The sequence below is a fragment of the Octodon degus genome, unplaced genomic scaffold, assembly GCF_000260255.1.
Source record: "Octodon degus isolate 3935 unplaced genomic scaffold, OctDeg1.0 scaffold00123, whole genome shotgun sequence".
NCBI classification, from domain to species: domain Eukaryota; kingdom Metazoa; phylum Chordata; class Mammalia; order Rodentia; family Octodontidae; genus Octodon; species Octodon degus.
The window spans coordinates 1,561,045-1,581,416 of NW_004524699.1; the positions used below are offsets into that span (position 1 = coordinate 1,561,045).

Below are 20,372 nucleotides of genomic sequence, written 5' to 3' on the forward strand. Positions count from 1 at the left end.
GGCCCCGCCCCCTGGCGCTCGCCCCGCCCCCTGTTCTTTGTCCCGCCCCTCGAGGCTCGCCCCGCCCCCAGTGCGCGCGCTCGATCCCCAGCTGCTTGGACCCGAGACCTGGGTCAGGGCCGTCAAGTTTAACAAACCCAAAACACCACCAGGTTACATGTGAACAGGGAAGCGTGCTGGGTAGTACTTCAGCCTAAAATGTAAGTCTAACGGGAGGTTCCGCTACGGGTCACTCAATACAGGAGCCAGATCTGCCAGACAGTAGTTGTAAGAGCCTTTATTCCTGAGCTCAGAGCCCCCAGTTTCCAAGCGCAAGACTGATGGGCGGCGAACACAGGTAGCGGAGGGTTTTATGGAACGGAATCACGTGCTGTTTGGTAAGCAGATTTGTTTTCCAGCACAGAACAACAGAAAACGACACTCATTGGACACAGCTGCAAACCGTAACTAAGGGGTCTTTTACAGGTTTGCGATAAGTGCATATCTTTATAAGATACATCTTAAGCTAAGTTTACAGGAGATGGTTAGGGAGGGAGTTTGTTTCGGCTTGCAGCCTTGGCAAGAAACAGTTACTGCTGAACAGCCTTGAGTAGGGAGGGAGAACTCACGCCTTAGGGTAGATAACAGGAAGCACAAGGATTTTCCTAATAATTTCCCACAGTTAAAGCACAGAATTCAGTTAACCCATTGCAGTTCTCCATGCACTTTGCAGCTCACCTGAAATCCCTGCAACAGCCTCAAGGTGCGTGTCCCCCACACGACCTGCTCTCTTGTGCGTGGGAGACCTGATATTTTGATTGCTGTTCCTGTTTTTTTTTTTTTTTTTAATATTTATTTATTGTGTGTGTGTGTGTGGCCAGCTCAGCCCACCAGGGGGCGGGGCTGGCTGGCATGTGGTGCTGGGGGATTGAACCGCGGTCCCTGTGCTTTGTTTAGCTTAGCTTGTTCTAAGTAGGTGCTTTAGACCACTGAGCCATCTCACCAGCCCCTGTTCCTGGTTTTTACATAACATCAAGGTTCAAAACTGACCAAAACACAAAGAAAGGAGCAACCCTCTGGAGCCCACATGGCCGGGCCACCTTCGGGTTCTTGGTGACTTTTACCCAGGAGGGCGCTGTGTTGTGCTGCCTCTGTGGTGTCTGCCCTGTGGTTCCCAGTGAGACTGAGAATGTGGCTCAGCTGGTGTGAAGGTTGAACCCCTGGGTGTGACGATCCGAGGCAGTACCCCATCCCGTCACTGTCCCTGTGCTCTGCACTGACTACTCCTTCCTGGCTGCCCTTGTCTGATCTCTGCTCTGTGTGAAGGCCTGGAAACAAGGCGTGGAGAGAGCCAGCCTAACACTCTGGGTCTCCAAATGAGGCACAAAAGCCCGTAGCAGCTCGAGGAAGAGGATGGGGGTGGGCAGAGGAGGAGGTGAGGGAGGCGGCCCTGGCGGCAGGCCCTGGAGGTGGAGGGGTTGCGCTCTCGGGGAGCAGCACAGCAGGTCAGGTAGGAGAACCGGGAAGCCCTGTAGAGCTCTGAGGAGAGGCTGCCAGGAAGGCCTAGGGCTGAGGCTGCCACACCCTCCTGAGGAGGAGCAGCGGGGGCTCCGGCAGCTGCAGATAGAAACGTGGCTCTGGCGTAGGCAGATGCCACGCTGTGCCGTGATGCCACCCTGATGGGCACACCTGAGGGAAAGCCCGAGGGGCGGGGGATGGCACCTTGTGTTTCCGCCTGTCCTTGGGCCATCAGGGAGGGGCCTTGGCTGGGGTGAAGGGAGACGCTGGTTGGGGGCAGTGCAGGGAGGCAGCTTGACAGTACGGTACCGGGGTGTGGGCAAACAGGACAGACCTGGAAACCGACGAGCTCTGTGTGTTTCTTAGGGTCCCAGAAACACACACTTAGGGCGCTGCATGGGAGAGACTCCCTGAGCCTGGCTTGGCCGGCACAGGCAATTTTAGGCCCAGGACCAGCCCCGCTGGGAAGGCAAGTGCGCCTGCCCAGCTCCCGGCCCCACCGGCCAGACCCCGGTGAACGCACACAGGCGCCATGATGTCCCCCAGTGCCGCAGCGGCCGCAGCCCAAGACCCACGATGATCCTGCGTGTGGAGCGCCCGAGGCCCCACGAGAACAAGCTGTTCCAGCTTGGAAAACCTGAGGCACTGCGAGCAAGCAGGTTGCCAGGCAGAGGGTGTCATGCGACACTCACCTGCTGAGTGTATAAATAAATGTGCTGCGGGCCTTGAGAAGCTGCTTTCTCCCATCTGGAGGGAGGGCTCCGCCTGGCCTCAGCTTTCGCTTTCCTGACTCCTCTTCTTTAACCTGCATTGTCTTTCTTTCTTTCTTTTTTTGTATTTTAGGGAAGGGTCTACAGGGTGTTCAGGGTCTCACTACTAGATCGGATTCGTAGTGATCCGCCTGTTTACAGCCTCCCAAGAGCTGGGATGACAGGCGCGCCACCAAGCCCAGTCTCAATTGCCCCGGGGGCAGGGCCAGCGAGGCAGGCCTGAGGATGGAACCCCGGTCCCCTGAGCCTGCTTGCAGGCACTTTAATCTGCTGAGTTATTTGGCTGGCCCTCTCTATTGTCTTTCATCCCAAGAATTTCTGAGGGCAGCAGTGGACACAGCACCCAGCAGTACAAGGCTACCACTCTGTGTAGACTGCTGGGGTGGCCTTTGCATGGGGTATGGAGTGGCTATGCAGAGACAGGAATCTGAAGTCCTGAGAGGCTATTTTGGCGACTTGGGATGTGGGGCATAAAGGCTGGTCACAGGATGGTTTTCTTGTCTTTTTTAAAAAAAATTCTCTGTATTTGGTATAGGGTCTCACTATGTAGCCCAGCCTCATAGTGATGCTCCTGTTTTCAGCCTCCCAGTGCTGGGATTCCAGGTGTGCACTCAGCACATCTGAGAGTGGGGGCCAGCGTGGCATGCGGTACCAGGGATTAAACCCCAGTCCCTGCGCTTTCCTAAGCAGGCGCTTGGTCTGCTGAGCGATCTTGCTGGCCCTTTCAGCATGGCTTTCTTATGCAGGAGGGAGGCAATAAGCAGGATACAAAGAGAGACAGATCACTGGAAATTAAACGTGGGGCTTAACGGAGAAATAACCATTTTCTATGGAAGATGGTGACTTCTCCTGAGACTGGTGTCAAGATTTATTGGGCTGAATGTTTACTGAGCCCGGGAGCCTGGAGGGTGGGTCACCAAATCTGATGCTGGAGCCGGGCTCGGCACACCTCGGGACATAAAATGTGTTCAGCACCTTCGATGGATATACTTTTCCTCCGCCCCCCACAGCCGTTTTCCGGCTGCAGCTCCCTCCAGGCTGGCCCAGGAGGTGAGGCCTGGCTTCTCATTAGTTTATGCTCCAGGCCTCCCGTCAAGGGCACTGCACCGAAGCCAACAATGACTGGCAGTGTGATGTGCCTGCCAGGCCCCAGGCAGGCCATGCTGGGGAGACCCCAGCTCTCCCACGTGTGCACCCCACCACTGCAGAGTCCTTAGCAACAGCCCTAAACGACGAGATTAGGTTTTGGTATTGAATTTGAGGCAAATCTGCAGGTTTTTGATGTAGGAGATTTATTGCTGCGCTGAACACGTGTGTGTAAAATACATAATTTCTCTCACACAGCCTCATAAATCCAAAAGGGTCAGGAGTAAATAGAAAAAAAAATTACAGACTAATTTGTTCAGAAAACTAGAATCAGTAAGACAGCTACAGCTTAAAATGTGAAGTCACATACATAGGGGACAACTTCCCCCCACTGGACCCAAGACCATCTGCCGGGGAAAGTCGGGACAGTCAGGTGGCCCCGTGGCTGGCTCCTCCCTGGATGAGATTGTCCTTATGTGCAGAAAGGCCCGTGAGCCGAGCGCTGTCGCTGAGGCCTGGCAGGTCGTGGTCCATGAGGAGCTCTCTGGTAGGAGCCCTGCCCCTCCCCAGAGGTGTCCCAAGGGTGCCTCACTGGAGCAAAGGGCAGAGGGCACTGGCAACTCCACGTCCTCTGACCACGAGCTCGCTTGAGAAGTCAGATGCACAAGGTTCCGTGCCTCGTGGCTTCTCTATGTGACGCCCAAAGTATAAAGAGGAGGAGGGATGGGGACCAGGAACGAGGAGATAGGAAGGGGACCGACATGGAGGGAGGGGGAAAAGAAGGGGAGGACGTGGTCTGATATGTGTCCCTTCGTCTGCATGGCCACTCCCCGCAGGGAATGTGCTTGGGTGTACTGCAGGCATGCGCTCATGAAAATGAAACTGCACAGGGCGGGAAGCTCGGGCCCCGGCTCCCAAGTCAGTCAGGCTAAGGACCCCTGTCTGTCAGCTGGGAGATCCGAGCCCGAGAGGGGGGACAGAGACCTGCGGGTCAGTACTGGACTCTGCTGTCCCCAAGGCCAGCGCTGTCCGCCAACCTGGACCCAGGAGGAAAGCTAATCTGAGAAGTGAAGGGGCTGCACATGAATTACTCAGAATGCAAGGGTGCTACAAGTGTGTGTACAGCTTCAGCAGGTAAGCTTCGGACTATGCGATTATGTCTGAACAGAAAGTGCTTAAAATGTAGCGTTACCCATGGAAACCAGACAATCCAGAAGTGGGAGGGCGGAAAGCAGCAATTTCCTGAGGACAATCCTTTCATAGTCTAGAATCTTTATTCAAGTGGGTTTTTAAAAACTAATTCGAGCTGATCCAGAAAAGCACGGAAGTCATACATATTCCTGGGCACCACGTGGTGTTTTCAAGTGTGTCAGCGGCCGCCTGCAAAGGCTCTCCCTGCACCCTGGCCCTCTCGCGTAACACCCGTGGCAGCCAGAGCTACAAATTACTTAGAAGCACATTTGGGGTTCTGGTTGTCTTTTGATTCCATCATTCTTGGGGTTTTCCCACTGCACGTATAGTTCAGGCTGGTCTTGACTGTGTAGCCCAAGCTGGCCTTGGACTCAAGCGATTCGTGATTCCCCTGCTTCGGCCTCCTGCGTGCTGGGATTGTGGACATGCCTCACCACCCTCGGCTTTCTGGTTGTCTTCCTTTCTGACCTTCTGGGGCTGGGGCCCAGGGCCTCCCACAAGCCAGGCCAACGCTGTACCACTGAGCTACACCCTCAGCCCTCTTAGCACTTTTATTTGAGATAAGGTTTCACTAACTGGTCCAGGCTGGCCTTGACCTTGCAGCCATCCTGCCTCTGCAGTAGCTGGGATTACACACAGGCTTGCGCCCAACCTCAGCGCCATTTGTAACGACTAAGAGGCGAGCTGGTAAAGGTCAGGGGACGGACAACAGACAGGCAGACAGATGCACCGAGGAGCAGATGGAGGATGAGTAGTGAGATTCACTGCAAGGTAAGTGACACACGATGCCCGCACACATGCACACGCGCGCGTGCGCACGCCCACGTGCTCTGCTACAGGAATGGAGCGCAGCCTGGAGAGCTCCCGTCACAGCCTCCAGGAGACCCGGCTGGAAATCAGAAAACAGATCTGGAGGCTGCTTCTGCTGTGAAGGCCTTTCCACTGGACACGTCCTGAGAAAGGTGGGCACCTCTGAAAAGGGGACACAGGACAGCACCACTCAGGGGCACTGGATATGGAGCCCGCCGGGACACGAAGGAGGCAGGGTGGCCTTGAGGGGATACCGAGAAAAGAGGGGGCGTGGGAGACAGTGAGACCACTGGAGACCAGGAGACGTCCACAGTGCCGGAAGTGACCCCAGCCAAGGGGACGAGCCCCGAGCCGTGCTGGTCAGGGCTGAAGTGGCCTCCAGGCCCAAGCTGCCACCCCTCGAGTCCTCTCTGCACTCAGCCCCGGGAGCTCCACACGCCCTGGCTCTTCCTGTCCTCGCCCTGCCTGCCTGGTTGGCTCCCACTTTCCTCTGTGCCCACCGTGGTGGCCTCCTCGCCCCGCCCAGAGCAGCAGCCTCTGCGTGGCCCAGAAGCATCCACCACACTGGCCTCTGACGTAGGTCAGGGCCTCGAGAACTCCTAGACAACGGACACCCCGTCAGATGGCTTCCCGCACAGCCGGCCACGGATGGCCACTCACCTGACCCGGCTACCCCAGGAGGGAGGGGCTAGCTCTCCGGGAGGTTCTTGTATGTGTGCGCACATGCACACGTACACACGTACACACACACACACACACACACACACTGTGACACCCCAGAGTCTAGGGGCTTCCCCCAGGGGCCAGCGCAGCCATGGAGTCCAACAGGATCCTCTGGGTGAGCTGGGTAGACACCAGGACCACAGCCCCATCCCTCTCTGTGCCCATGAGATTAGAGCAGGTGCCCAGTGGCCCGTGGCCCGTGGCCGATTGCTTCCCTGGGCGCAGCTCCTTGCCCAGGGAGTCCTCTGCCCAGCAGGCCAGGCCTTCTGCACCCTCCTCACCAGTGTGCCCAGGGGACCCCGCCTGGCCACGGGCCACCAAGGGCACTGGGCCTGGGGAAGGGCTGGCAGGGGTGCCCGAGCCTCCCTGGCGCAGAGCACTCGCAAAGCGCCGCAGCCCTTCCTGGGGCCTCACGCACTGGCCTGGGGCTTCAGTGAGGGCGCAGAGCCCCACACTGACCACACTGGGGTCACTGGCCCCCAATAGTCTGGGCAGACCCTCCCCAGCAGCACAGGCTACTCGAGATGGGAGCAAGGGCTGTGCCGGTGCCCTTGGGAGTCCCCCATGGACACTGCCTACCCCTACACCCAAGGGCGACTCTGGCCAGGTGACCTGTTCTGACCACTGACCACCGGAGGCCTGAGTCTCTATTGTGGACCCTGACCCAGCCTGTTGACTATCGGGGTCTCGGCATGGCCAGGGTGCCTTCAGGCAGAGCCCCAACTCCTGGGGACCCAGCGACGGAGCCTGCCGCAGGGCCTCCTCGGACAAGGACAAGTCCTCGGTGATGGAGGTGTCCTCCTCCAGGGAGTCTTGGGGAGCCATGGCCTCTTGGGGTGGGGAAGGGAAGTCGTCAGGGCAGGGCTGGGCCTCATCCTCATCACTGTCTGTATGGGGAGGGGGAGGCGGTGGCAGGAGGCGGGCATCCCAGGACAGGGCACCTGGGAGTGTCCCACTGCCATAATGCCACTCCTTGTGCACAGGGGGCGGGATCTCCACCTGGAAGCCAGCGCCATGTGGGGGGCCTGCTTGCTCTGGGCCCTGAGGGGTCCCATGCCCTGCACGCCCAGCTGCCTGGCCCTTAGCCACAGGAGATGCCAGCCCACAGGGCACCTCAGGCCTTGCAGAGGCCTGTGGGGGGCTCCTTCCAGAGGATAGGCTCAGGCCCTGGGGCCTCTCCCAGCAGCGAGCCCTTTCGGATGCAGAGGTCCCTGGAGGAAATGACAGTGACAGGCCTACGTCACCAGTGGAGGTGGCCTCAGAAGACACCTGCTTGGGGCTCCCTGTGTTCGACCCACCACCCAGGCTCCAGCTGGCTCCAGAAGGTGCCTGCCCCTGCCCTGGGCCAGAGGTGGTCAAAGCCATGCTGCGCTCCCAGCTGGAACAGCCAGGAGGCAAGGCACTCCCAGAGCAGGGCTGGGCACCGCGGCCAGGCTCTGGCAGGTCCTCCCCAATGTCCTCATCCCAAATTTGGCTGGAGGCATCTGATAGCTCCGACCCGGACCTTGGAGAACTGGCGTCTTGGGGAGGTGGTGGCCACTCTGCCTGCAGGGAGCTCCGCTTTGGGATGGAGTTCTCTGCCGAGGCTGCCTCCCCAGGAGCGCCAAGCGAGGGGGCAGCCTGGCCACATTCAAGCCTCTGCTGGGTCACTGGCCCGGAACCCCCAGAAACAGAACCTGGCTGAGGGTCACCCTGCCGCAGCCCCCAAGATGCGGGTGGGCCAAAGTCCCCGTGAGCAGACAGCTCCTCTGACCAGCTGGGGCCGGTGCCCACACTGCCCTCAGCCTCAGGGCTGGACAGGGAGAGGGAGCTGTCAGAAAGCTGGACCAGGATGGCTGTGGCTTTCCGAAACTCTTGGAGGGAAGAGCAGGACAGGCCACTCCCAGAGTCTGCCGAGGACAGAGGGGGTGATGCCAGGGAACCTGAAGACTTCCAGGAAAGCCCAGTGGCAAGTTCGGAGCCAGGGTGCACGGGGGTGGCAGGCCTAGGCTGGGTGGGGTGTGCCTCCTTCTTCAAAGCCACAGGAGCTGCCGAGAGGGAGAATTTGGGGACATCCAAAGGCTGTCACATTCTGCGTCCTTGAACCAGGCCACTCCCGAGGCTCCCACGGCCAGCAACTCAAAACCAGGATCCCAAGCAAGGCAGAGAGCAGGCCGGCGCCAGCATCTTGGGCCCCAGCCGCCCCACTCGCATGGGGTTCCCAGTGTGTACAGCCCGAATCTGGGGACCCAGCCTCCGGCGCAGTGGCTGTGGTCATGCTGGGCACCATCCCCCTGCCACAGGGTGGACCCAGGTGCACTGGGCTGTGGTGCTCACCACACCTGGCAGCCCTAGGTGGGCAGTAAGAAGGGAGGGCACCGCGGGGCACTGCAGGAAAAACCTGGCTTGGATCTAGCACCTGGCCTGGAGCGAGCCTTGTGTAGAGACTCCAGGGTCCCTGACCTGGCCCAGGACTCTGGAGGTAGGAGGAGGGCATCACCTGGGGAGGCAGCCAGTGGGATGCTGCTGTCCTGCTGACAGGTCTCTGTCCTGTAAGCACATGGTAGACGGGTCCCAGAGTGGCCCTGGGAGGGGACCTGTCCTCCCAACCTCCTAGCTTCCAGCCAGGGACACATAGGTTCAACCAACAACGCCACTCTTGCCTCCCTGCCGGTCACCTCCCACCATCTGGACTCCCCAGGAGGCCTGACTTTGGACGCCATCTGGCCTTGGTCCCCACAGAATGCAGGGGCACATGGGGCACCCCAGAGAGCTCAGAGGGCCCACTGTTGCACCCAACGCTGCTGCCCCACCATCTCAGTGGGCAACACCTCTCTTGCCAGAAGGAAGGGGGACACCGGCTGGGCCACACTGGGAGGGGCCAAGCCCGTCTCCACACCTTGGGGTCCCACCCCTGTCTGTAGCCCCGCACCTCTGCTCACTGGGTGACCTGCTCTCCACTTCCAGGGGCTCCCCCATGGGGCTCTCGGTGACGCATAGTCCAGCTTGGCATGTGCTTTCTTCTGCTGTCTGCTGGGAATGTGTTGGAGAAGTGGTAGGTCAGGGGTGGCCACGTCCGTGAGCTGCCGTGGAAGCCCGCCCTCCAGCACTCTGTGAGGAGCCAAGGCCACCCTGCTGAACAGGGTCACTCAGTCCCACTCACCAGCCACTGCCCATGTGTGGTGGTCTCAAGGTGTGGAGTCTTAGGGTGAGCCCCAGAGAGTCTGCACATCTCAGGGAACCTCTCGAGAGGGGCCACCCCCACCCACTCCCGCACAGGATGGGCATGAGGTGTCCCAAGGCCACACAGCTGGGCCAGAACTCCTAGGAGTGTGGACAGCAGGGGCCACACCTTGACTCACACTTGCTTCCTGGGGACCGTGAGGACCATCTGCTCCCGGGCGTTGCAGGTGCTGTCCCTGGCAGTCATGTGCAGGGCCATCCCTTGGAGCCGCAGGCCTCTTCTCAGCCCGGTGGGCTCCGGCCTGAGTCTTAGAGTCCCCTGCAGGCAAAAGTAGAGCCAGTGCTTTCACACGAAAGGGGCATCAGGAGGGGTGTATGGAGTCCTGGGGCCCATGGCAAATTCTGAAGAGTCAAGGGCGTGCAGCACCGCTGTGTGGCCTTCAGTCTGTGTGAGGACACAGTGACACCAAGGGTGGCTACCGGCCAGAAGCTCCAGAGAGAGGCTTCAAGAAAACCACTTTAAATTTAGGCACCTCATTCCCTACTTCCGGGCAAATCTCTAGAAGGAGACTGGAAACCCTTGCCAGGCTGTTCCTCTCCCCGTCTCCTCCTGGCCTGGACACTGATGTGGGCCCACCTTCCTAGATCTGTGTCCACCTTGGCCCTGGGGGCTGTCAGGACCCGGAGCTTTAAGGCCAGCATGATTCCCAAGCTCTGGCCCGTGGCCTTGGTGAAATGGACGTGACGGGGCCCCACAGGAAGGGCCCGGGGCTCCCCCAGAGAGCAGCAGCTGTCAGGCTGCCCTGGGCAAGTGCCAAACTTACTGTCCACCTCTGTGACTCCCCCTCAACACACACACATTCCTGCCCTCAGCACCTCATCGGTGAGGTGGGAATGAGGAGCACATTCACCCCAAGAGGGAGCGAGGGTCCCCAAGTGGGGACAGCACCTGGCCAGCCCCCAGGATGTATGGCCAGTACACAGGCCACTGGCAGCAGCACCAAAGCTCTCAGCCAAAAGGCTTCAGCCGAATGTCTACTCCAGCAGCCCCGATGCCCACCTGGTGGTCTGACCTCCCCACCCCACCCCTCCACCCTGAGGTTTGGCTATCTTGGGCCTCTGCCCCATGGACTCACGAGTGACAATGTATCTATCCTGCTCCGGAGAGGAACACTAAGGGACTTTGGAAGCCGGAGCTGAGACCTAGCAGTGGGGAGTTCTGAGGTTGCCTCTGGGCACCAAGACCCGCCACTGGACCACACCTCTCTGGGTTCGGTGGCTGCCACGACCGACCACGGACTACCAGAGCACCTGAGCTGTGACTGTCTTGCCCGCAACCCCCCCAAAGACCAGCGATGAGCCCTGGAGGCTGCAGCCTAAGCAGAGGTTCAGAAAGCAAAGAATTTAACCCCCACAAACCCCACTCACATTGGCACAAAAGACGCTTCTGGCAACGCTGATTTCCCAATACTTTAAAATGCGTTCCAGATAAAACAATCAGAGCAAGTTACAAATTTAGGTTTTAATCTCCCCGGAGGCGCAGCCGCACCATCTCCCACAGGACATGGAGCCGCCCCGTCTTCCAGCTGTGACGGGGTCTGCAGGTGGGCCGGGGAGCCGCCAGGGCCTGTCTTCTCAGCTCTCCTCAGGGTTCTCCCTAGTCTGAGGCTGGATTTTCTGGAGGGGAGGAGGCTCCCTGCAAGAGCTGCACAGCGCTGGAGCACAGGCCACTTCCCGGGGTCTTACCTGCGGGGGGCTCTGGTGCCGCCTGCACCGCAAGCTGAGCTGCAGGGGTGTCCCCCTCTGCCTGGAGGGTCTGCATCAACAAGACAGGAGGAAAGATACCCAGGGCTGCAGGAGCTGCCCCCAGGCAGGGGGTGCCGAGCCCGCAATGATGCGGAGACCCGCCACAACGCAGAAGCAAGCACACGTGGGTGCCAAGGTCCCAACTAAAACCCAGCAGCGCAGGCAGGACAGGGACCCCACTCAGGCAGGGGTGCAGAAAGGGCTTCCCAGGGACTTGCATACAGGACAGGCGGAGCTCAGCAGCTGTCCAGGCTCCAGCGAGTGTGAGTGAAGATGGCCCACGTGAGGGTTGCAAGGCTCTAGAAGACATGTCCTGGGGTCACAGCTGCTAGGACAGGCTCAGCGCCACAGTCCATCGCCCCTCCCTCCAGGGAGCCCCCAGCTCCATGCACCCACGTCCCCACCTCTGGGGCCCCATGCCTCTCCTAGCACTACCCCCTCGGCTGTGCCTGCCTCCCCTGCTGAGTGTGTGGTCAGCTACCCGACGCCCCCTCTGACCAAGGTGCTGGTACCCCAGAGAGGCCACCTCTACCCTGTGCTCTTTAGACTGTGGCACTGTCCAGGGAGGAGCCCAGGGGTGCCCTGCCCACAGTCTATCTACAAGTGGGTCACTGTCACTGGGGGAAGCGTGAGACACAGGAAGGCCAGGGCCAGGCAGGAGGGCAGAGGCGGCCTGCGCAGAGCTGGCCAAGGAGCAGCTCCTTAGAGTGGGAGGGAACAGCTGTCATAGCCTCCTCTCAGGCCACCTGTAGAAAGGAAGTCCCAAAGGTGTGTCCCAAGCCCTGGGAAGGGGCTGTCCTTTGGAAATGGGCTCTTTGCAGATGGAATTGAGCTGAGGACCTCCTGGCACGACCACCTAGAACTGGGCAGCCCTTACTCCACAGTTGCTGGAGATGGACAGGGCTGGAGTGACGTGGCCATGCTGGGGACATACGAAGCCACCAGGAGCTGTAGGAGGCAGGAAAGCCCCCCCAGGGTGACAGAAGACAGCACGGCTTCTCATCTCTGCCTCTGGAGCTTGGGAGAATGCCCCACTAGTGTGGAGGCCATGCTGTTTGTGGATCTGACTCTGTCACCTCTGACTGCCCCGTCACGGTACAGAGAAGGACACAGACCCGGGGGGGGGGGGACACCGGGCAGAACATGGTATAGGCTGGGGCCACACGGCTCTGCCGGGGGCCAGAAAGCGCAGGGTGGGGGGCAGGTGCGACTCTGCCAGGATTCTTCCCAGCAGGATGACAGCAAACGAGGGGACCGTGGGGACCAGGAAGGGCCAGGGTCATGTCAGCCACTCTGCCCCACACCATGCTCCCAGCAGGGCCTCAGCCCTGAACGAGCTGGGAGTCCTGGCCACGTCTACGGCAGGACACACCCGAACCTGGCTCCACCCTCTTGCCGCCTCAGCAGGGCTGCACACGCAGGTCTGTGCCCCAACCTGCCCAGTAACACCCGGGCCTGCCCTTGCCGGCAGCGGGGGCAGCTCAGCGCTGCACCTCTAGGGGCTCAGGGAGCATCAGGGCCTGTCTGGGTCCCTTGTCCCCACACCCCAGCTCTGCGTAAAGTGGGACAAGCCCTGTACTCCCGAGACACAATCGGATCACATGGGCGCGGTGCGCCAGAGCACAGGTCCACCTGACCCATGACCACTGCCGCCACCTCTGGACTACCTTGGTCCACACAGCTGCCTCCCTCCTCCGGCGGGCTGCTGGCCTTGGCTGTGGCCTCTCCCGAGGCCGGCCTTGGAAGCTGCTGGTGGCTGGGAGCACCCGCAGGTGTCTTGGGTGTCTCCTCCCACTGCTCAGAGGCGAGGCTGCAAAGTGGAGTCCAGGTGAGTGCCCTCCCTGCTGCCCCCGCCCGGCCTGCGCAGTCCTGTCCTGACCCTCCGGGCCTTGTCAGCAGCAGCAGCTCTGGCCAAGCAGAAGGCAGATTCCTGGCCTCCCCATAGTTCCCATCCCCAAGGCTCCCAGGCAGACATGGCTGTCGCCATGGGATGGGGGATACATGGAAGAGATGGCACTTTTCCAACAGGGACTCCTTTGAGGGCTCTGGGGCAGACCCACTGCCTTTTCTGAGGGAGCTGGGGGAATGGGGGACCCACACTGAGGCCAGGCCCTCGCCACCCTATCCTGCCTACCTGGGCCACACTGCCAGGGTAGTATAGCCTACCTGTGACCCCCTCAAGGTAGTGGGCAAGGAGGGCACATGCTGGCTCTCCTGACTCCCCTGGTTAGGGTCAGTGCCCAGGATGGGCCCACCCTATAGCTCCTGCTTTCTCACCTGTACCCCAAACCCAGATGGCTTGCTGCGCCCACCCCAGGGAAACCTTGACTATCTCTCTCAGACCCACACTTAGGCAGGGAGCAGGCCAGACGAGGGGCTCTTGGGAGACAGTCCTTGGCCTGGGGTTCATGAAGGAAGGTCCTGAGTTCAACCTCATCCTGGACGCAGGAGCCAGGGACCTTGCAGCGGCCCCACCCAGGCCTCAGGGCGGCTGAGGGGATGGCCCTCAGACCCTTCCAGAGGGCTCTCTTCTGAAGCCTCCCCTAGCACCCCGGGTCTCAGATGGGGACCCGCATCACTTCATGTCCTGGTCCTCCCCGGGTGCCGGCTCCTTGGGTGAAGGGAGCACAGGGCCTTGCTCCCCCACGCACAGCATTTCTGACACAATCCTGGCCCAGAACAAAGGAGCCAAGCTTTCTGGCTTTTCCTGGCCCTGACTAGGGTGGGCCTGCTGGAGACACAGGCCACAGATGTGTGACCAGATGTATGACCACTCCCCACGCTTCTGACCATTTTGTGGTGTAACAAGGACAGCTTCAGAGCCCAGACCTGCCACCACCCACCCGTGTCCAGCCCCATGAGCAAACTTGGGTGTTAGGGTGGCGTGAGCCTGCAAGCCTTTCCAGAGCCCCGGACAAGCGGCTGACAGCAGTGAAAGCTGTGGAGGCCCAGGCCCAGGAGCTGCAGGCTGGGGAAGTCTTCCTGGGGGCTAAGAGAGCTGGCGGGTGCGGGACCCTGCTGGAGGCAGCTCCCTGGCCTGTTCATCCCCACTGTGGGCTCTGCCTTTACGGTGGCAGGGGCGGGGGGAGCTGGTCTGAGAGCCAGGATGCAGGACAGACGGCCCCACCCTGCTCTGAGGGCCAGCTCGCCACCACATGGGAGCCAGGATGGCCCTAATGGGAAGAGCAACTCAAGGAGACCTTCCGACTCAGCCTAGGAAGGGTTCTCACCCCTCTACATTGCCAATGAAGGTCCCAACCCGGCCTCGGAGCAGGCCTCCACAGGACAGCCCACACCAGCTCCAGGAGGGAGCCCACCGGCTGGTGGCCACACGCAGGCCACCTGCTGCCACAAGCCAGGCTGGACACTTGCTGTCCGTTGGCACCCTGCAGCATCCCTGGAGGTTCCCAGTGACCACGCCCAGCAGCCACAGAACAAGAAACACAACTGCTGCCTTCCCCTCCCCAGCCACGGCAGCTCTGGGCCAGCTCTCTGAAGCCTGCCCAGTGACCTCAGGACCCCCCTTCCCCAGGAGAGCACAGGGCAAAGGGTCACAAGCAAGGGCCTGGGCCACTGGATGACTCACCATGTGCCCACTGCACTCGCAGAACCTCTTTGGGCTTGTGGGCCGGTGGGGTTGCCAGGCCTGCATAGTGTCGGGGGACACGGGGCTCCCTCCAGCTGCAGGCCTGTCTCAGAGGCCCCTTCCCAGGCAGCCTTGACTTGGGTGCCAGGACTCTAAAAGAGAGTGAAGGCAGCCTGGCATGACTCAGAGAAGCAGGCAGTAGGCGCAAGTGGCAGCCCTGGGTGCTCCCATGACTGAGACCAGCTGAAATGGCACATCCTGCCTGGCAGGGGCCGTACCCTGCTGACAGGTACTCAGAGCAGGGTGTCCCCACCCAAGGCTGGCAGAGGCACCCCAGCAAGCTCTAAGATGGTGAAGGGGCTCCTTCCTGCTGCAGGTCTGCCTGGGGCAGGTGCTTCAGAAACTGTTCACACACCCTAAAGAGAAGACCTCAGCCCCCAATGTCAGGGAGACTCCCTCAGCCACACGGCTCTTTTGCGCTGGCTACTGGTGCTGAGGGAGCAGAGTCAGGGAGGACCCCAGCCAGAGTCCCGCTGGCTGTCCTTCCCCCCCATGACCTGAGCGGAGTGAGCCCGGGTCCCGCCAGCCCCCTTTCCTTCCTCCTTCCTGCTGGGTTGCCCACCTCCCCTCAGGCTTCGTCCTCCACACCCTGGGCCACCCGTGGCCACTGGAGATCAGTCTGCTCCTGCAGGACCTGGCAGGTCACTTCACCCAAGAAAGTCCCCAGCCCATACCTGTGTTCCCCCGGCAGAGCACCCACCTGCGGCAATGGTGGCAGTGGGCGCTGCGCTATGGCCTCCTGCTGCTGCAGCAGCTGCTGCCTGCCCAGGCACACCGACCCGTGCAGGTTCCGCAGGCCCCGGATTTCCCTCTGCACCGGCCAAGGACCCAGGGAGCCCGTGGGGGAAAGAAGAGCGCTGACAAGCAGCAAAGGGGCACCGGCGCTCCCCCAGTCTCCTCTCCCCACCACGCATCCTCTGCCCACTTGCCCTACACTGCCCTCTGGCCGCTGGTTCCCCCAAGAATGGCAGGAGGAAGCTGGGGCTCTCTTTCCCTGTGAACCCACAGTGGGGCTGGCAATCCCCCCTTTTGCTGGGTCTCCTTTTTTTAAAAGCAATTTTTTAGACAGGGTCTTGCTACATAATTTAGGCTGGCCTGAAACTCCCTGCGTAGGCCAGGCTGGCCTCAAACTTGCTGAAGCCCTGCTGTCTCGGCCTCCGAGTGCTGGGGTTCTAGACATGTGCCACCACACCAGCTGGGGGTTCCTTGCTAAACCCTCATTAGACCTGGGAGCTGGACACCAGTGCTCACATGTGAAACCAAGCGTTAGGGTGTGAGCCTGGATGACCCCCACAGCCTCATGCGGTCATGGGGGTGCTCTAGAGTTTGTGATTGATTCACAGTCCAGTGCTGGGATTACGGCGGTGAGCGCTGCACCCGCCCTAGGTAGCCTGTGCACAACACAAGGGAGCACAAGAGGCTTCTCCCCCTCTCGCCCTCCCCCCTGCTCCTGTCGCTGTCCTGTCTTCTGCCTCCATGAACTGCTGCCCTCGGCCATATCCCACCCGCCTTGGAGCCAGCTGACTGTGGACTGAAACCTCCACAAACTTGAGCTAAATAAACCTTTCCTTCCTTATTTTGGGGGTTAGGTACTTTGTCTCAGTAAGGAGAGGAAAGCAACTGAGACACTGGGGCTCCTAGAAGCCGAGCCAGTGCCTGAGGCTGCGCCCAGCCGGAGGCTGAGCCTGCCCTGCGGCCAGGGCTACCGTGCTCCTTTGGGGCACGGACACCCCCCTGGCCCCCGGCCCGGCCCCAGGCCCACAGGGTCCCAGGCAGCTTCCGAGGCTGGGGAGGACTTCAGGGTGTGCCCACCCCATGCCTACCCGTGCCTCCTCCAGCCTGCTGAGGGCCTGCCGTGTCTTCTCCACCAAGGCAGCCCCTGTGGCCTGGGGGCCTGGATGCCCCAGACAGCTGGGGGAATGAAAGCCGAGGTCATGAGAGGCTGCAGGTGCGTGTGGACAGGCGCGGACAGCATTGGTGCGCAGGGGCCCCTGGGATGCAGACGCTGCTGAGAGGGAGGCTCACGGGCAGGCTCCAGAGCCACCCGCCTGACCCCTGACCCCTGACCCCTGACCCCTGACTGCCTGATCGCAGAGCAGCCCCTCCCACTCTGGGACCTAGGCCGCGGGGGCTCAGAGCGCTCCCTGCAGCCGGGCACCCCACGGGCCTCTGAGAGAGTTTCCAAAGCTCCTAGTGCCTCGCCAGTGCAGGCTCAGGGAGGGCTTGGGGGCTTCAGCGGCTTAGTGTGGGGCACAGGGACAGGGTATGTGGCAACCGCGCACAGTCCTGCGGGGGCTGTGGGTACCATCCATCGTTTGTTCGGGAGGGATACCTTATCGCCTTCCTTTTCTGCAATATGCATTGATTACCACAGACCAGTAGCTGTTCCCCCTGGGGCTTGGGGCAGGAGGGACCTGGACGTGTGAACTGGGCGGGGTCTACCTGCTAGGGAGGAGCGACTTGGCAGTGGGCGTGGCTACCGGGTGGGGGCGGGGCTGGCAGGCCTCGCGAGGCTCACCCCCGCTGGTGCTCCTGCCTGGCCTCCTCCTCCAGCGCCGTCGTCTCGCGCAAGCGCAGCAGCGGGCCCCAGTGCTGCGCGCGCAGACCCTCCGCCCGCAGGCTGTGCTCCGACGCGGCTAAGGAGGGACCGACAGCGGCCCCGCCAGCTGCGGCTCCGGGCTTGGCACTCCCAGTTCCAGCTGCGCTCCCCTGGGGTGAGGCAGGCCGGCAACTGTCACTGCCAGCATCCAGGCAGCTCCTGGGACTGGCCTCCCCCGGTGTGACGGGCCGGTGGGAGGAGGCCGCCTCGCCTCCCGGAGGCCCTCCTGGACTGCCTGCCTCTGTCACTCCCTTGCCCCTCCCCTTCTCCGGTGATGCGGGGCCTCATCTCGGTCCAGGCCGTGCATAGTGCTCTAGAAAGTGCTGCGAGGGTCTTGCTTCTGCCCTGAAATGTGCTGGGTGGGGCCCACACCTGTCACCCAGAGCTGGAAGGAGACTGATGCGGAGGCCACCTGGCCAGGTGATTGCCCAAGGCCTGGAGCACCTCCCAGCCTGGCCCGTGGAGTCCCCCCGCGCCCTGATCTCACTCCCAGGGCGTGCATCCCGGAACTGAGCCCCGCCCAGCCGCCCGTACCTGGGGGTTGGGGCTGTCCGCAGGGCAGAGCCTGGCCAGGTGTAGCTGGACTGGGGCTGGGTCAGGTGTGGTCAGCCCTGAGAGAGAGAGCAGGCAGGGTTGGGGCTGGCACCCGCGTCCCGACTGTTCTTCCGGGAGGTGGGTCAAAGGTGACAGCTTCACAGCAGGTCCCGCGAGGAACAAACAGCCCTGCTGCCTGGCTTCCACCAATGGACGCAGAGGGTGGAGGGCAGAGGGGCGCTGTGGTCCTGCACTGTCAGGAGCCGTGGCTGAAGAGGAGTGGCTGTCTGGCTGCGGACCAGAAAGCGGCCCCATGCTTCAGAAAGATGTCCTTCCCGCCCACACAGTAAAGGGGATTGGACTGCGGCTTGTCATCCCTCCTGAAGCAGCTAGGTGTGCGTGCATGTCTGTGTATGCGTGCGCAAGAGTTCACACTCGCAGGACAGCGCTGTTGCCAGTGGGCACCGGGCAGCGCAGACTCGATTGCTGCTGGAAAGCAGGTGATGAGGGCCAGCATCTCAAGGCGTGAGTGTCGAGGCCGAGTGCAGGGAGGGAAACTGAGGTAGAGGAGATGGAGCTGAGTCAGGTGCCTGGTGGCTGTGGAGCTGGTGAGTCTGCTGGAGTGCCGAGCACTGGCGCACTGGGAGAGCACCCACCAGGTAGCCCCGGTAAAGGGACAGCTGGAGGTGAGGAAAGCGGCGTCCCTGGCAGGAAGACTGGCATTTAGCCCATGTCCACAGCCAGCCTGGACAGCCCTGGTCAGTTCACCAGCTGTGTCCACAGAACAGCCTGCCTGGGTGCTGACCTGGCTCCGGGGTTCAGAGCAGAGGCACAGGTGTGCAGGGACCCAGGGATGCCAGCCCCACCATCCCCAAGGCAAAATCCACCAGGCGCCTGGCACAGGGAGAGGTGCGGGGCATGCAGGGAAGGGCGCAGGGCGCTCTGGTCCATGACGACAGGAAGAGGCAATGACAGCTGACCCAGGCTCGCTCAGAGTTAGAATTAATGGAAGTCATTAAGGGGTTTTATAGCTTTTTGTCTCTGTGCTTAAAAAGTTAAGTGAAGCTGATGCAGGAGGATTACAAGTTCAAGACTGGGCCACACGGGCCGGGGATATAGCTCAGGGGCTGCGGTTATAGCTCAGTGGCATAAGCGCCTGTCTGGCAAGTGCAAGGTCCTGAGTTACCAGGCTATGCAATTTAGTGAATTGGGGGACCCTAAGAGACTTCCCATAAAAAAAGGGGCCAGGTATGTACCTCAGTGTGAAGACTCTGGGCTCAATCCCCAGTACTTCCAAAAGAAAACTTAAGTGAATCATGGAAGACATAAAGAAAAGATCCAAATGGTTCTCTTAAAAATGACAATGAAAAAAAAAATGACATTGAAGGGGCCAGGAGTGTAGCTCAGCAGCTCAGCGCCTGCCTGGCAAGCATGAGGCCCTGAGTTCAATTCAGTACCGAGAAAGAAAGAAAGAAAAATTTAAACTAGCGGTGCATGCCTGTAATCCCCGCACAGGGGAGGCTGAGGCAGGAGGATCACCGTGAGCTTGAGGCCAACCTGGGCTACACAGGTAATGGCGGATGACGCAGTGCAGAAGGAAAGAACACACAGCTTCCTGCGTTCTGCTTCATGGGTAGTGAGCTCCAGAGGGACAGAAACAGCACTTGAAGAAATAGGCATGGAGTTTCCCAAGTTTGAAGAAAACCACAAACCCCAGGCCTGAGAATCTCACCAATCAGGACCGCCGGTGCGCCGGCAAGGCGCTCTACCCCCGAGCTCCGCCCCTACCCTAGGAGAAGTGTCCGCCCAGATCGGCAGTCTGGAAAAGAGTGCGCGGGACCACGGCCATATGGGGATGGCGTTCGACGGACAGACGTTAAAGTGGACAGACCACAGAGGGACGTCTTGCAGGCCCAGGGAAGGGATGCCAGCTGGAGCTGGTCCACACAGAGCAGCTGTGTGTGCCAGGAACAGTGACCTGGCGACCCACTGCATGGGTGGGTACAGGGCACCCTGTGTAATTTTAGACAGTTGACAAGTTGACTACGACAATAGCAACAGATCGTGGACATGGTGCGTACTGCGCACATTTAAAAAAAATGTGTGATGGTGCTTGCATGAAGGACTCTGAGAACCTCGTGCCCTGGGGAGGGTGGGCGGTGGCGCCCGTTGCCCCACAGACTGCAGGCACCATGGCCAATCCTAAAGCCCATGCTGCAGTAAGGAGGAGTTACGGCTCACAAGCCAGCGATGGAGAGAAAACGGAACTGGTAAGAGACAGTGTAATCCAAAAGGAGGCAGAGAAAGTAGGATAAAGGACAGAGAGAGCCAAAGAAAACAAGTGCTGGGATGTAAACCCCAACCCGACCAGGTGGGTAATCCTCCGCCACATGCATAGAGGAAGCACCGCCATTGGAAGGCAGAGACTGGAGGAGGAGGAGCAGGAGGAGGAGGGGGAGGAAGAGGAGGGGAGGAGGAGGAGGAGGGGAGGAGGAGGAGGAGCCTGTATTGCATAGTCCTCTTTGTACCATACCTCAGTGACTGGAAC

General features: G+C 60.6%; 1 protein-coding gene across 1 annotated transcript in view; it reads right to left on the reverse strand.

Moving 5' to 3' along the window:
• Positions 1-5,542: 5,542 nt before the first annotated feature.
• Positions 5,543-20,372, reverse strand: part of LOC111812411 (collagen alpha-1(I) chain) — a 19,667-nt gene continuing 4,837 nt past the window's right edge. The window contains exons 4-15 of the mRNA XM_023700370.1: positions 17,825-17,901; positions 17,210-17,400; positions 16,515-16,602; positions 15,392-15,502; positions 14,632-14,783; positions 12,713-12,855; positions 11,268-11,344; positions 10,986-11,055; positions 9,419-9,558; positions 8,989-9,089; positions 8,557-8,606; positions 5,543-8,104 (exon numbers count right to left, since the gene is read on the reverse strand). Coding sequence (XP_023556138.1) covers positions 6,138-8,104; positions 8,557-8,606; positions 8,989-9,089; positions 9,419-9,558; positions 10,986-11,055; positions 11,268-11,344; positions 12,713-12,855; positions 14,632-14,783; positions 15,392-15,502; positions 16,515-16,602; positions 17,210-17,400; positions 17,825-17,901 — 3,167 coding nt within the window. The 3' untranslated portion in view covers positions 5,543-6,137. The remainder of the gene's footprint in view (positions 8,105-8,556; positions 8,607-8,988; positions 9,090-9,418; positions 9,559-10,985; positions 11,056-11,267; positions 11,345-12,712; positions 12,856-14,631; positions 14,784-15,391; positions 15,503-16,514; positions 16,603-17,209; positions 17,401-17,824; positions 17,902-20,372) is intronic.